Source organism: Microplitis mediator, chromosome 2, assembly GCF_029852145.1.
Source record: "Microplitis mediator isolate UGA2020A chromosome 2, iyMicMedi2.1, whole genome shotgun sequence".
Taxonomy (NCBI): domain Eukaryota; kingdom Metazoa; phylum Arthropoda; class Insecta; order Hymenoptera; family Braconidae; genus Microplitis; species Microplitis mediator.
In genome coordinates this window covers 3,074,479-3,090,931 of record NC_079970.1, presented here as the reverse complement: position 1 = coordinate 3,090,931, position 16,453 = coordinate 3,074,479, and the positions used below count along the sequence as shown (strand labels likewise).

The window sequence follows — 16,453 nt, the reverse complement described above, 5'->3', positions numbered from 1 at the left end:
GCCTTGGAGACGGCCCCGCCGTTGTCTATGCTCTTCTTAGGTGGTGGTGAGAGTTTCTTATTGTTTGTAGGCCGGACTATTACCTTCTTCTTTGTTAATAATATATTGGAAGCCACGGTCGGCACGCCTCGCTTTGGCAAGACTGAGCACGTGTAGCTTGTGGTGGTTTGAACAGAGGGCGTTGTTGTTGTTGTTATTATTGTTGTTGCTGTAGTTAATGTTGTTGTTGTTGTTATTATTGCTACTTGTGTTGGGGTGCGTAGGCGACTACGAGGAGCGTTGCCGGCAGCGCTAGAGCTTACCGGTGGGGCACTGGTTCCCGTACCCGCTGGACTTCTGACAGCACTTTGGACGGTGTTGGTTGAAGTTGGTTTCGTGGTAGCAGGCGACGGACGTGTAATGGGCCTGCTAGGGGGGGTGCGAGTAACGGGACTTGAACTATTGGGGATGCTACGCCTCTCGCTTCCGCTTCGGCGGATTCGGTTTTTTACGACGGGGAGCTCGGACTCTCCGGAGGGAAGGTCAACATCTTTCGCGGAGGCACCCGGATGGGCCTTTTTATGGTGGGCCTTGACGTCTTTCAACGCCACGGCCTTAGGCTTGAGGGATTTATATCCACACGGTCTACAAAAATACTTGATTTCGGCATCCGGGTGCTCCCGCGCAAGATGTTGATTGAGACTCGAATAATTACTGTATTGTCGCAGCGTCCTTCTTACGGCTTTAGCGCAGAAAGGACACTGCACCGGAAAGTGAAAAGGGAATTGGAGCTCAATCTCCATGGCAAAAATCGGAGGAAGTCCTACACAAAGAGATATACGACTATCTCTTTAGTCGCAGGGGAAACCCTCGGGAACGGAAGAATACGGAAGAACCGGTGCGGGATAAAGGGGGAGCAAATTTGTATTTGCCACCCTCTTACACCAAGGGACCGTGATAGGAAAGAGTTCGGTACGAGTTGCAAGGGAAGCAAATTTGTATTTGCCACCCCCTGAACCCAAGAGACCGGGATAGAAAAGAGTTCGGTACTGGAGCAACGGGAAGCAATGGGAATTGCAACCCCCTGCACCCAAGGGACCGGGATAGAAAGAGTTTTCGGGAACTAGAGAACCGGGAGAGCAATTGGTATTGCCACCCCCGATATCTAGTCACCGGGAAAGATAAAGAGGTTTCGGTACGGGAACGAGAGAAAGCACACAAGTGCCCGCTCTGAACCCAAGGGACCGAGAGAGAAAAACTGTGGCTCTTTAACTACGAAGTGACAGTGTATTGCTGCCACTCGCAGTTGGAAACCACAGGAGGGAGCGAGAGAGTGATCAGATAGATCACCAACCCGAACAGAAAGAGATAGTTGGGTAGGTAGTGGGAAGGATAGAGACCGTAAGCGGGCAGTTACCAGTGGGACTGGTTAACTTGTTGTTACAAGTCTCCGGGAACGGCTTTCACCGCAGGGAGTAAGTTAGGAACCTACTTTACCGACTCACGTCAATTGTAGGTAACCTAACCCGGATATAGGAGAGAGTGATGTTACCGACAGTTGCCAATAACAATCACCCAACTCCAAGAGTAGGTACTTGAGAAAATTTCTCAAGTGACCCAGGGTAAAAAATGGATAAAGGGGAAGGTAAGTAGAAGAATGAAGAAAAAGAGAGGGGACCCCGTAAACTAATTAATGTGCAAAACTTACCCACGATGTCCACCACGGGTTGAGTCCACTTGGTTGTGGTGTCCTCCGGGGAATCCGAGCTGCTCGTCGTAACACTTATAACTAATCGCTTCTCGGCGGTGTCACAGAAGGTGGTAATAAATAAATAAATAATAATATTGCACTGGTAATTAATGTTAAAATAAATTAAATAAATAAATATAATAAATAAATAAATAATTTACACAACAAAATAAACCGCACAATGTAAAAAAATGTATAAATAAACTCTGTGTATAAATATTTTTTTTAAAAAAACTAAGATCAAAGTGTTTAGACTAGAATTAGGGGGATCTGATACGTGACTAGGTGTATGTGTTTAAGGATCGTCGTGGGGAGTTGTTACACTCCCCGCAAAAAAGTCAGGTATATCTGATTTTTGGAAAAAGGTTGAGTGAGCTGCTCCCGCCTGTACTGCAATGACAGGGCAACTCGTGGTCAAACCGGAGCAAGCTCCGGGACTCGACCAATTTCCAAAAATCAGATTAATATACTGGATTCTCAATGAGAATCGTATCAGATATTAAGCTGATAAGAACAGATACTACACTTTGATCTTAGCCATCAGGCCGAGAAGCGATACCTATTACTGTTTTAAAACGGTATTTAAAACCTCTAGAATAAGTGTCTTTATAGGAACAAAACATTTGGCAAAGTGACACCTGACGGTAGTCTCGAAAATTTACATTTTTCATTTTTTCTCATTTTTCACTCTGAACGACCTTCTCTAGCAGCTCCCCTCTTGCATTGGATACATTGCTATTTCCTCTAAAAACGATTAAAAACAATTTAAAACATTTATTTAAAAAAATTTTTTTTCTTTCAAAAAAATTTTTTTTTTTTTTCAAAAAAAAATTTTTTTTTAATTTTTTATTTTTTTTTACTATCACCCCTCAAATCTCTCAAACTTCGATAAAGACCCCAAGGATATTAGCATATAATTTATTTAACTTATAAAAAACTATCACAGGATATTCAAAATTATCCCGCTTATTTCTCACTTTTTCAGTTAGAGGTCACTAGTGATTGCACAAATCGAAATGTAAACAAAAAACAAACTCTGTAAGTAAGAGTTGATCACACAAAATATAATAAATTGACAGTAAAAGTTAAAAGTATTCAAAAGATTAAACCGTTAATTATTACAATGGTCAATTGTTAATAAAATAATTATGCCTGCGTTTCATGAATCATGTGCCGAAGTAATTAATCTATTCATTCATTACTTAATTCTATTTATTTATAGTGTATTAATAATTTTTCCAACAATTACAGCAAATTCAAGCCCAAACAGTCATAATTATTCACCCAGGGTCCCAGAATGTCAGGATAGGAAGAGCCTCTGATTTAAATCCAGTGACAATTTTGCATGCTGTTGCGAGAAAGAGGTTGCCCAATGGAATCCCATATCAGGATGAATTTCTACCGGCATTGGTACCAAAGGTAATTGGCAACTGATAATTTAATGAATATCTATAGATGAAAATTACTTAATGCTAATATTTATTACAGACAAAAGAGTTGACCCAAGCGATGGAAGAGTCGCGATTACAAGTCTCACATACCTTACAATCTTGCTTGCAATCAGATGGACGCAGGAGGTACGCAACGCCTCCACAGCAAATAGCAGCCTTCAATAGGAGGTCTAATCCTGAGACAGTTTCATCAAATAACGTTGAATGGATAAAAAGTGACAGAGATGTAATCGTCGGCGAGGACATACTGACCCTAAGTCCAGAAGATAATTATAATATTCATTTTCCATACCGTCGTGGTGATCTCAATGTTCATTCGGGACCAGGTGGAAGCATCACCGCGATATTGGCGGATTTAAAAACTATTTGGGAGTACGTTATCACTGAAAAACTTGGGATTCCTGTTAATGAGTTGAAACATTATCGAGCTGTTCTTGTTGTACCTGATATATATAATAGACAATATTTGAAAGAATTGACAACTTTGTTGCTTTGTGAAATGGACTTTGGTGGCTGTTTTTTAATACAGGTTTTTTTTTTTTTAATAAGAATTTCTTACAGATTAATTTTAAAAGTTTAAGTATAAAAATAATAATTTATTTTTAGGATCATGTAGCAGCAACTTTTGGTGCTGGTTTAGGATACGCATGTGTCGTTGACGTGGGCCATGAAAAGACATCAGTTTCTTGCGTTGAAGACGGTATTTCTCACAGGAATACTCGGGTGAGAATGGACTATGGGGGTGGCAATATAACGCAGACATTTTATTGGTTATTACAAAAATCTGCGTTCCCTTATAAAACCTGTCAGCCTTCAAATAAATTGGATGCGGTACTGCTGGGTGAGCTTAAAAAAGATTTCTGTCACGTAGATTTAAATATTTGCGGTTCTCAGGAAAAATCATTTCTTGTTAAGCAACCGAACGCGCCTATTGAAAAGTACACACTTCAGGTAAAAATATTTGAATTAAATGTAACTTGAGATATAATTTGTTATAAATATTAATTGTATGTGTATTTGTTTAATTATCAGGTTGGTGATGAATGTTTGATAGCTCCACTCAGTCTGTTTCAACCCGAGCTGTTTAAAATAACTGGAATACATAACGTCCATATCCAAAAACGTTACATGGGAGATCCGGAAGATCCTCATGATGAAAATTATCTGCGCGAAACTAGTGTACTATATTTTAATTATTAATTATTATCTATAAATTAGATTTAAATCATAGTTACTAAATTTGGTTGTTCTCGGACAGTCAGGTAGTGACTCCAGGTTGTCCTTTAAATTGCCCTGATTAAAAATACTCATTGAAAAGTATTGAAAATTATTTCAGTTCTTTTCAATCCATACGAAGATTTGGAAAAATATTAAATGGAATCGAAATTTTGATTATTTGAATACTTTCTAATTCTTATAATGGAATTCAAAAGTATTGAAAAGAATTCAATCTTTCATCATTTCAATACCTTCCAATTCCAAAGTGGTCATTTACACCTACACGTGACCTGAAATGTGAAACTATTTTGCTATTGAAATAAATTCAGGAAGATTCGAAAATGTGAATTCATTTTAATTTATTTCAATTCAAGTCATAACTCGAAATATGCAACTATTTTAGTATTGAGAACGATTCAGAAAAATTAAAAATTCTCAATTTCTTTCAATTCTTTTCAATCCTACACTCGATCCAAAATATGGAACTATTTTGGAATTGAGGAAAATTCAGAAAGATTAAAAACTGTCGATTCCTTTGAATTTTTTTCAATCCCACACGTGACCTGAAATGTGAAATTATTTTGTTATTGACGAGGATTCAGAAAGATTAAAAATATCAATCTATTCGAATCTTTTTCAATTCTTTGTAAGTTTAGAAATTCTTATATTATTTTTAGATTCAATATAATTGAAAAGTATTAATTTTATGTCCAGATGAACAGCTTGTGGAATAGGATTTATTCAAAAGTATTCGATTCTCATCCTTTTCAATACTTTTCAATGAGTATTTTTAATCAGGGATGATTAATTGATTATTATTTATTTTATTACTTTTTTACAGAGGAGAGGAATGAAAGAGAATTTAGAACAGACATTAGAAATGCCAGAGGAAGTTGCCGCTCCTGCAGCGACAGCTGATGAAGAAGTTGTAGTTGATGCTGTAGATACTGCACCAATGGCTCTTTCAAATCGCGATCTTGATGCTCCTCGAGACTTTGTAGTTGGTCCTCAACAGCTCCTAGGTCTTGACCATGCAATTTTACAGAGTATAGATCGTTGCCGTAAGTTTTCAACATGAAATATATTTTTAAAATTTTAATCACAATTTATGTCGGTTAATTAATTGTGATATTGAATAATTTTTGCAGCAACGGAAGATTTGAAACGTAAAATGTACAGTTGCATTTTGGTAGTCGGGTCCGGAATGAAATTTCAGGGTATTGGCATGTGGCTGCATAACAGAATATCTCTACAAATTCCTTTTATGTATAGAGCTGGTAGGTATCGAGTAATAATTATTGTCCATGAAAATGTTAATTAATTTGTTTTATTAATTGAGAAATTGAATTTTTTAGAGCAACTAGACATAATAACGCAGCCAAAAGAAATGGATTCGGGAATGACAGCGTGGAAAGGAGCAGCAATACTGAGTTGTTTGGAGTCAGCCCAAGAACTGTGGATCAGTCGTCAGGAATGGGAACATCATGGGGTTCGTGTGCTACGAGAAAGAGCGCCATTTATGTGGTGACGTTAACCAATGTAGAAAAAAATAAATAAATTATTTTATTAATTTTAATTATAATTATCATATTTTATATCCTGAATGTGCAAGTGGTCCCTGATTAAAAATATTGATTGAAAACAATTGAAAAGCGGTCGCTCCATGCAAACTGTATATCTATATATACAAACAAAAAAATTGAAATCAATTGAAATTATTGAAAAGAATTCGAATTTCATCACTTTTAATTCTTTTCAATCAATATTTTTAAACAGGGGTGGGACAGTTTTTGTTTTAACGAAAATTGCTGCTAACTCCAGATCTTGCAATAAAATTAGGGGCCATTTTTTCAAATCGGGTTTAAATCAATATTGCTAGTATATCTTATCTACATTAATAATATATAAATATACCAATAATAATAATTCAAACCCGGTTTGAAAAATTGTTCCTAGAGAACGAATCCTTACGTTTAAATTGACATGAGTGTGAATTGAGCAGACATGAGACATTTTACGAATTTAAAATAATGAAATTTAAAAAATGCTCGTACGAATTTTTCATTGATCTAAATACACATTTTTGATTTTTTATTTTACTTACATTTTATTTATTTACTCAAATATTTAAAAAATTCCCACCTGTCAGTTACGTTTACACTCACTAAATTGACTGCAACTTGATGTCAACTAATAGACACGGCAACTATTGGCGGCCATTCGACGTCAAACTACGACAGTAAATTCAACTTACGGTAACTTACCGGCTTAGAATTCACAGATGGCATCATAATCTACGCAGTTGGCGACAGAGAATAAGGTGCAACTTGACGCGTAGCAGGAGAATCTTATTCTTTGTAACCGTTGTTCTTTGTTCGAGCACTGGAACTTAAATTTAATTGTAAACGTTAGTACTGATTATTTATTACAAAACAATTTTTTAAATTATCAATCACACAACTATCAATGGTGATAATAATAATAATTATTATTGTGATCATTTTCATCAAGTAAATGTAAAGCATTAGTAATATTTTTTTTTTAATTATTAAATTTTACTTATTATTTTTCACACTCAATCGTGTAGTTTTTTGTTACAATCAAAAGCAATTGATGAGATGATTATAAAGTTAGCAGACATTTAACTACATTTTGATTTTTTTTAACAAAACAACAAATATTAAAAAAAATATTTTGAAAAATTGCATGTATAGTTTATGAAATTTTCTACATGTGCATTTTTTTAGAAATATATTTTTTTTATTATTTATCTATTTAAAAAAATTTATTTAAATTTTAAATGTCTGCTAACTTTACTGTCATATTGATGAGTGTGAATGTAGCAGACATCAGAGAAATTTATAATTATTAATAAATAGAGTAAATAATTAATAAAATAAATTTTAAAAAAATGCGCATTTAAAAAATTCAAAAATTAATAAGTGCATTTTTTTCTAAATATTATTTTTTAATTATTTACTCTATTTATTTATAATTAAAATTTGTCTGATGTCTGGAACATTCACACTCTTAAGCAATTGATATTTTATTTCTGTTACAGTTTCATTTTCTTTGTCTTGATTTTTTATCCAAGAAATAAAACGTACTGCGTAGTTGGTGAATAGAAATAGGATGTAGTAAAATGTGACTGGTGACTATATACAATAGTGGAAGAGGAGGAAGGATGTGGATTACTGAAGCAGTCTGGGTTTCCAGCTTTTCCTGGACTCAATGCATCTTACGATCACCGGCAAGCAATAAAAGTGATATTGAAGGCAGCGGTACGTAGCCAAATCAACTTGTCAATTGTGAAGATCTGCATCAGTTCTTTGTTGGGGTTCGTTATTGCATATTTATATTACTTTGTGTGGTCAATCTTCTCATTTTTATTTTCCAAGTTCACTTGCCATAAAATACTTTGACTTTAACTTTCTTAACTTATTTAAATTAAAAAATAGGGTAGAGGTGACGTTTTTGATGAGTGTGAATGTAGCAGACGTCAGACAAATTTAAAATTATTAATAAATAGAGTAAATAATTAATAAAATAAAATTTTTAAAAAATGCGCGTTTAAAAAATTTTGAAATTCATAAGTGCATTTTTTATAAATATTTTTTTTTAAATTATTTACTCTATTTATTAATAATTTTAAATTTGTCTGATGTCTGCTACATTCACACTCATCGTTTTTGGCCAGTTTTGAACACTAGAATTTTAATAAATTTGTAAAAGACGCCATAGGTGATTTTAAAAATGTGTTCGAAGATACTTTTATAATACTATTAAAATGGAAATTTTATTTTATACTTTTTCATTCATTAAAATGAAGTATTAAATGTACAAAAATCGAGCAGTGGCCGCAAATGCTGCTTCTACTCTATATAATTATTTTTTGAAACTTGGGCGTGAATATTGGACCAGCATTATTAGATTTATATCCATTATTTATTAAAGTACTTTGGCATATAAGGTAAGACCTAGTACCTGATCAGGGAACTAGTACTCGATCACTCCATGTATTTGTATATCTATATTTAGTAAAATTTAGTAAATACATAAGTGATCGGGTATTGGGTCTCTTCCTTTAGTTGATTTTTAAAATATTAATAACTTCGAATCTCATTAATATTTCTCAGTTCACAATTAAGTCTATATCTTTCCGACTTATTAATTAATTGATTAGTAATTTAATTTTTTAAAAAAATAAAATTGAACTAGTCATTTGTTAATAAGTTGATGACTAAAACTAATAGTAATAAAAGATTTTAGTCATTTATTAAAAATGATTGACAAAAAAAATCAAAAAGAATCGCTCGAACAGGGACTTGAACCCTGGACCCTCAGATTAAAAGTCTGATGCTCTACCGACTGAGCTATCCGAGCATGTTTAATGCAAAAACGTTGGTTTCATATGAACCTAAGGTCCCCGAAAAGCCAAAATATAGTTATTTTTAACTAATTAAACATTTTACAATAGAAATTTTCAAAAAAAAAAGTCAAATAGATTGATTCTCGACTTGAATACTGATGTTTTTTGACAAATATCGATGTTTTGGGCTCGTAGGAATCATTTCTCCAGCTTTAACCTAAAAAAAAATTTCAACCTTTAAAAACTAAAATATAAATTCTATGAATGTTATTTTTGAGGTTCAATATTTCTCCTGACAGAGAAATATGCAGCAGAAATTTTCTAAATAGCTTATAATTTGGTCACTGTACTTCATTTTTTTTTTTCTTTGTCTGATTTTTTAGAGGAAAACTTTCATTTTCGATAAGTTGATAGCGTCCACATAGTTCGTACGTATAGTGATTAACAATATTCATTAGAAATCATGTGTGTATTGTAGACGAAATCATTCTAGTATAAAAAACATGTTTTCCATAATTCATTAATCTAAAATGTGGTAATTTTTAAAAATTCGGGTGCTACTTATTTCGAGGTATCAAATAAATTCTGTAGGTTTTTTATTAAATTTATTATTATTTACAATTTTTATATTTCTAATTATACAGAAATTTCATACGCTGTAAAAAATTAGCGCAGTGAACGTGGAGTAAATCCGGAGTGACTGCGGAGCGGAATAAAATCCGGATCACTCAGCTAAAAAAACAAACTCCCTGTCGACTTCGTATGCGGAGTGATTTTTTTTTAAACTCCGGAATCCCGCGACTTTCGGATTTAAATAAAATCCGTAATCACTCAAAATTTTTTACAGCGTATAAAGATAAAAATAGTTATAAAACTTATCGCTGCCAAATAGTTTGTTCTAACCATGGAATATAATAAGAAACACGTGTATAAATACCCGGAACGAAACTTCCACAGAATCGCCCTAAACTTGTTATACCGATAACGTTATACATGCAACTATATTCATTATTAAAATTAACTAATGGACCACCGCTGTCACCTTGACACGTATCCTTGCCCTCTTCACCTGCACACAACTGCCACTCATCTATCACCCCTTGTTTCAACTTGTAATCATTACCGCCACTCATAAAATTTGAATTGCACTTTTGGTGGGGTACCATCGCCAAAGTTACTTTGAGCAAATCTTCAGATCCTTCTTCATCGGCTGAAAATTTTTATTAACGTTCAAAACTTACAGTAAAATAATTAAAATATTAATCAAGTAACAGAATCAAAAATTACCCCAATCAACTCGACCCCATCCAGTAGCAATCGCGTTTTCAGTATTCATCATTCCATAAGGCAAGCAAGCCGGTCTTACCCAAGCGTCAAACTTTACCGGACTTTCCATTTTTAAAAGCGCAATATCATGATATTCTAGCGGCTTTTTGTAATCCGGATGACGAATTATACTAATTATTTTACGCATTTGAGGTCTTGCATCGTCGTCACTACGTTTTAAATTTAAATCGCCCACTCTGACCCGCGTTGCTTTACCGCTGAAATTTTAATTAAAGTAAAAAATAAACTTAGTGTCCAAAAAAATTTTTTCCTCGTTTCTAATTAATAATAACTATTACTATTGACTTACTAATCCAGAGAGTGAGTGCAGTGAGCAGCAGTTAATACAAAATTTTCCGAGACTAGTGTACCACCGCAAAGCCACAAAATTTCCCCTCGTGAATTATATCCAATAGCTGCCATATGCGGAAATTCTTTTGGCGCGGCTTTAGTGCCTCCAACAATAAGTTTTTGAGACTTTATTGCACAGAGAGATACATTGACCGGTTGACGATTGCCTGCTAATGTTGGTGGCGTTACCAGTGTGTAAATGGAACGTGCATATTCTGAACATTCTTATAAAACAAACAAAAATTACCATTAAAATATCATTGTTTCATACACGGAAAAAATGAACTATATAAATTGAGAATGACAAGGAATATAATGATAAAGTGATCAGTAAATACCATCATTCTAAATAGTAATTTTTTCGTTTATGATTCAAACGTGAATAATTATAGGATAAGTATGAAAATTTATTGTCTATGTAAAAAAAATTACTATTTGAACTTTAAAAATCGTAACTGATACTTAGAAAATAGACGACACGTGTTATAAAATTTACTATTTGAATGCTAAAATTCCCCATATTGACAACCGGGTTCCGGGTTATAATTTCAAATAGTATTTTTAAAGTTTTTTTTTTCCGTGTAGAGAAAATTTTTGAATAGTGTCTAATTATTTTAGAATTTTAATCAACTTACTTTGTCTTGCCAAGTTACCTCTACTTTGAAATTGATTGTTATTATCATCATTCTTATTATAAGTGTTATCATTATTATTGTAATTGTTGTCATTATTATTGTAGTTGTTATCATTATTATTGTAATTGTTGTCATTATTATTGTAGTTGTTATCATTATTATTGTAATTGTTATCATTATTATTATTATAATGATAGTTATTATTATTATTATTGTTATTATTATAATTAAATTGATTAGTATTATCAGGAAATCTAGGTGAACTAGTTTCAGGATATTCAAAAACCCATGAATCGGTATCACGTTCTGTTGTTCTTCTTTGATTTTTAGTCGTAAAAAACCAACTTGTTGACCTTTGTGTTGTAGTTATTGGCTTGCGTGTTGTTCCTGTTGTTGCAAAACTTGTTTTACCGCTATTGGTACTTGTCAATGTACGACAACAAACGATTGGCTCAAAATTCAAGTAGCTGCAAATACTCTTGGGAATATTCCCGGATAATAGCTCTTGATAAACAGCATCACATTTTGATAACGATTTACATACGCCCCGTGTATTATCACTCAGACTGCAATCTTCGCCTATGTATTGTGCACTTATTAGTATTTTTAAAGTTTAAATAAATTTTTATAAATACTTTACCTTCGTAAAATTGTCCGAAAACAATCGCAGTATAAATTAATCTCCAGAATACCGGGTAAAAAATAAGTGAATTCATCTTGACAAATAGTACTCGTGAAAAATTGAAATATTTAAATCTGATGAACGTTCATTTTAGACGAATGACTGTGACGACCTTTCACAATATACTCTGGCTTGTCTCATCGGCGCGTATTCTCTTCAGTCATTTCTATCCCCACTAAGTTTTTAGATATAAGAATAAAAACATGCATATTTACGTGAATTTTATCCTGAAAACCACATGCGTCAATCCTTGGTGTGACCTCTTGTCATTAATTATACAGTTGTATCATTATTTAAATGTGATTATGATGACACTTCTGGTTAAAAAATTATATTTAATGAATATACATATGTATTTATTCCTGGTCCGTAAAACGTCATACTCCGGAAAAATTTTTAAATTTCTTCTGAGAAATTTGTGATTCCCACAATTTCCAGAGCTCGATATAGAAATCATGGGTATTTTTACTAAAATTTAAAAAGAAAACAAATTAAGTCTCTGAATTTTTTTCCATAACGACGTTATTTTCGAAAGTATTCTAATAAATTGCTGGTCCATTATTCACGTCTGATAATTTCGAAGATTTGAATCAAAGAAGTGGAAAAATTAAGAAATCCACTGCGTAGAACAGAAATTGCTTAATTTTCCGTCAATATATTTAAAATATATAAATACTATGAATAGTTTCGTGTGCCTCGAGAGTCTTATCGTAGTATAAAGATTTTCAAAAATACTATAATATTTAAAATTTTTCCTGTAACAGACTGAAGCGCTTTTTAAACATTGCGATTATTGAGTAATTATTGTTAATAAATATTGCGGGTTGATAAACCAGAAACATCTTCTCTCGGGGTATTTTAACAATACAGCAGTACTGAATCGGTAATACGATCAATCGTTTCTTTTCTCTATTTCATCACTTTCTACATTATCTTCACCGTATTTCTGATCTGTGCTGCTTGTGGTGACTTAATGCTACTTAAATGTTTAGTAATAATTTATTTGTGCACTATTCAAATAATCGAAAGAGTCATAGGAAAAATACTTTCAAAATCTTTATCACTTTCGTAGTTCTTAATTTTTTTTCTAGACAGATTCTCAATTAGCGACCTTTATTCCATTTTTTAAAGTTTTTGAAATTCTTCACTATTTTATGCACGGAGAAAAATGTTGGCTCAAAACCTAACAATTTTTTTTATGCTGTCGACTAAACTTGAAACAGGAAGTGAAGCATCCAAAAATTTATCATGCTCTTATAAAAAATTATTTTGCCGCATCACAATTATTATAATGTATGAAAGTAATTGTTATTAAAGCTTATCGACAAGTTTCTCACGCGTAGTAAGTGTTGTGGTACAGTATAATATTTTTTCGTATGAGCACAATAATTTTTTGGATGCTTCCCTTCTTGTTTCAAGTTTGGTCGACAGCATAATAAAAATTGGTAGGTTTCAAGCCAATATTTTTCTCAGTGTGATTACGATTTTTTCGTTTTTTTTTTTTTTCATAAATAAAAAAACAGACATGAAATAAGAAATCTGAAAATTTTCGAGCTGTCAAAGCAAATGATTACAGTAATTCCTTAATTACTGATATAAATAATTTTTCTACTGAATTTATTCAAATTTCATACGACAATTATCACAATATTTTAATTTTTTCAAAAATCGATCGAAAAAAAGTCTGGTCTGATGATCTCGAGAGTATCGATCTCATACTTTTAATAATAATTTTCGTCCAAAGTAAGATCTGCTCGAACCGATTAATTTATTTGAAAGGTATCGCATGACAACATTTTGATCACGCACACTTCCAATTATGTAAATGAACACAGAGGCATCACCCCAAAAGTCAATGCAGACATTTTAACACTCTGTATCATAAAAGTTTACTGAAAAACCAAATTTCGAAAACTAGTTCCATTCCAAGAGCTGTATTTTTTCCAATCCAAACAGTACATGAAAAATTTAACATCAAAATATTTGTAAGCATTATAAAATTTCTTTGCTGTCAAAAAAATAATATCTCAATTTCTCCTTTTCCGCTCTTCCTTAATGCGTAAATAAGCGAAATGTTTTTATCTACCCCGAGTTTAAAATAGCATCAAAAATATATTTCCATCCTAATGTCAGAACAATTTGGACGTAAATATAATTCTTTGCTACTCATTGATCGCTTATACAATTACTTGTATTCAAAAATTGCCCAAGATACCATTGACATTTTTTGACCCTTTCACTTGACCCTTTCGGCAACGAATCATTTTCAAGTTCTATTGATTTATTACTTGTTTTTTGGTGGATAAAAAAAAATGTTGCACTTGTAGTAAAGAGTAGTTGCAGGTAATTGTTCAAGTACATAGTCGGTACACCTGTAAAACCGTAAGAAATACAAGCGAGTTTAAGTTTCCAAGTGATGGTTATCGAGGCGCAAGTTAAGGCTGCATCATTTTACATATGTCAACTTGTGTTATGTATACATACGTGGGTGCGAACGTTGTATGTTGAATTGAACGTTCATACTCACGCCCCTCAAACTATCTCAAGTTCTCCTTGCATTTAAGTGTGTGGCATTAAGTAACTGACGTCGTATTCGACTAGGCTTTTGGATTTTATGACGACGGGTGTGCGCTAACACTTCAACACTTATCGACTAGATAGTGTATAGTGTGTACGTGATGCAGTAAAAATGTAGGGGACAAGCCAACTTTTGCGGTCGTTCTCGATTCCCCAAGGCTCACAATTATGTCTTTGTTTTTTTTCCTCTGTTTCCTTTCATTTTTTTTCTTTTTCTACTCCTTTTTTCGGTCTCTTACACACACAGACTTACCAGCACTTTTGCTCTATACTGCTTGGGTGGTGGCACCACGCGCGAGAGAATGTTCAGTAGTAGTATATATGTATATATAGTACAATAGAGAACGCAGAGGGTGAGATCTGGCAGTCGTCGGATAACAGGAATGGGGCGTCGAACCCACATCACCTCCACCCTCACCTCCATCCCCTTCAGGCGACGGTAAAACGACGAGCCAGCGAGCGAACCGGCGGATCGTATATCCGCTGGCACCCACGCGACACGACGACGTCATCGTGCGCCACCTTAAAGGTTACTTCACACCAGTTAACTTATATTAATTATTTATTTAGTTTTATAATTTATATCAAATTATTATCCAGCCATCTTTCCGTCAATTATTAACCAGCGAGCGATTCTAGTGACGTTGAATAAAAAACTAAACTATTTTTTTTTTTTTCAAAATTAAAATCATGAAAAAGAATATTTTTGTCATCTTTTTTTTCAAATTATGTGGATGATTTAAATATTTCTCTGATGTGTGAAAATTTTGAAAAATATAATCCGCGAAAACCGCGAGAAAAATAAAAACATACATCAGACAAAAAACTAGATGTACGTAGGGATGAATTCATACGGACGTACATCGATTTTATTGATGGATCGATCACAATATATTGAGTAGTGTGGATACGACCCAGAAACTGCGGTTACGTCTGTGGAACGGACGACAATGCTGTGGGTGAACGGATGCAAGCGCGCGGACGTCCCGACGTCGCATTACGAATGCACGTCGCGCGGATATCAGTAAAGGATAGTGTGAGAAGGTGGGGACACTAGTAATCGCACGACCAATCAGGTGCCTTTGATATCGACTATCGTATCGATTCCAACGCCCTCGTGCTTTAGGTACTCGTGCTTTTTTTTTCCTTCTTACATATCTAGTTCTATCTTTACATATAAATAGCATATCTAAAAAAATTTGCATAAAAAAAATTATGAACGATATAATTTTCATTAATAATTCATAGAACAAAAAAAATGAAAAATAATTGGTGAACCCTTTGAAAATAATTCAACGCATTTCACTACTGTCTAAAGTATGCTGTGAAATTCGATTCTTTTTAGAAAATAAATTATTTCCAGCAATTATAAAACCAATTAAAAATTCTCAATAATTATAAAAGTTCACAACTATTGGCCTCGGCGTAAAAAAAAAAATTTAATTTTATCTATAGCTTGTAGAAAATAGAGTTATATTGAGATAAATAGAATGTGGGTTCGTTCATTATTATTCTGGTGTCGCAGAACAAGCGACTTCGATGTCTGTTTTTCCCCGTAGATTTAACGACACTCGGTAGAATGCCAATCACTAAATTCTTTTACTGATCTACTTAACCTCATATTGATGACATTATAAATTTCAAAAGTTACAAAGTACCTATTCAAAATTTTTGTTACATCTACACTGTAAAAGATCTGGAAGTCGGTTGACTCTGTGGGCCAGCCCGAAAACTTCCCGCTGTTTTCAAGCTCAGAGGGCTCGAAAACATTATTATTGGTAAATTTTTAAGCTCTTCGAGCTCAGAATACGGCCATACCGAAGGATATAGGGGAGGGTGGGGCAGAGCGGCCCCCCTGAAATTTTGACCAAAAAAAAATTTTTTTTTTTTCGACTAATTACTATAAATCCGATATGTTTGCGCATTTTTACCCCTACGCATGAAATTTGGGGCAAAATGGACAAGCCTAAAATTTTGAAAAAGTGATTTTTTCGTATTTTTATCGTCAAATTAAAAAAAAATTATTATAATTCCACATTTCTAGCCCTACGCATAACACCTGGGGCAAAATGGACCAGCCGAAACTTCCGAAAAAATTATTTTTTCATATTTTTC

At 33.4% G+C, this 16,453-nt stretch overlaps 2 protein-coding genes and 2 non-coding genes across 4 annotated transcripts; 1 reads left to right on the top strand and 3 right to left on the bottom strand.

The window, feature by feature from the left end:
• Nucleotides 1–2,094: 2,094 nt before the first annotated feature.
• On the bottom strand, nt 2,095–2,286 carry LOC130664295 (U2 spliceosomal RNA). The gene has a single exon (XR_008989336.1). It is a non-coding gene; the product is annotated as a U2 spliceosomal RNA (small nuclear RNA).
• Nucleotides 2,287–2,733: 447 nt separating this feature from the next.
• Nucleotides 2,734–5,974, top strand: LOC130663464 (actin-related protein 8). The gene is made up of 8 exons (XM_057462707.1): nt 2,734–2,907; nt 2,981–3,148; nt 3,218–3,709; nt 3,787–4,131; nt 4,213–4,359; nt 5,240–5,459; nt 5,547–5,675; nt 5,754–5,974. The coding sequence occupies exons 1-8, from the start codon at nt 2,878–2,880 to the stop codon at nt 5,924–5,926; spliced, it is 1,704 nt and encodes a 567-aa protein (XP_057318690.1). The 5' UTR covers nt 2,734–2,877; the 3' UTR covers nt 5,927–5,974.
• Nucleotides 5,975–8,708: 2,734 nt separating this feature from the next.
• Nucleotides 8,709–8,781, bottom strand: Trnak-uuu (transfer RNA lysine (anticodon UUU)). Its single transcript has one exon. It is a non-coding gene; the product is annotated as a tRNA-Lys (tRNA).
• Nucleotides 8,782–9,339: 558 nt separating this feature from the next.
• Nucleotides 9,340–11,946, bottom strand: LOC130663644 (serine protease snake-like). Its single transcript, XM_057462990.1, has 5 exons — nt 11,720–11,946; nt 11,080–11,658; nt 10,404–10,668; nt 10,055–10,311; nt 9,340–9,977 (listed from the first exon to the last, which is right to left on the bottom strand). The coding sequence occupies exons 1-5, from the start codon at nt 11,793–11,795 to the stop codon at nt 9,643–9,645; spliced, it is 1,512 nt and encodes a 503-aa protein (XP_057318973.1). The 5' UTR covers nt 11,796–11,946; the 3' UTR covers nt 9,340–9,642.
• Between the last annotated feature and the right edge of the window lie 4,507 nt (nt 11,947–16,453).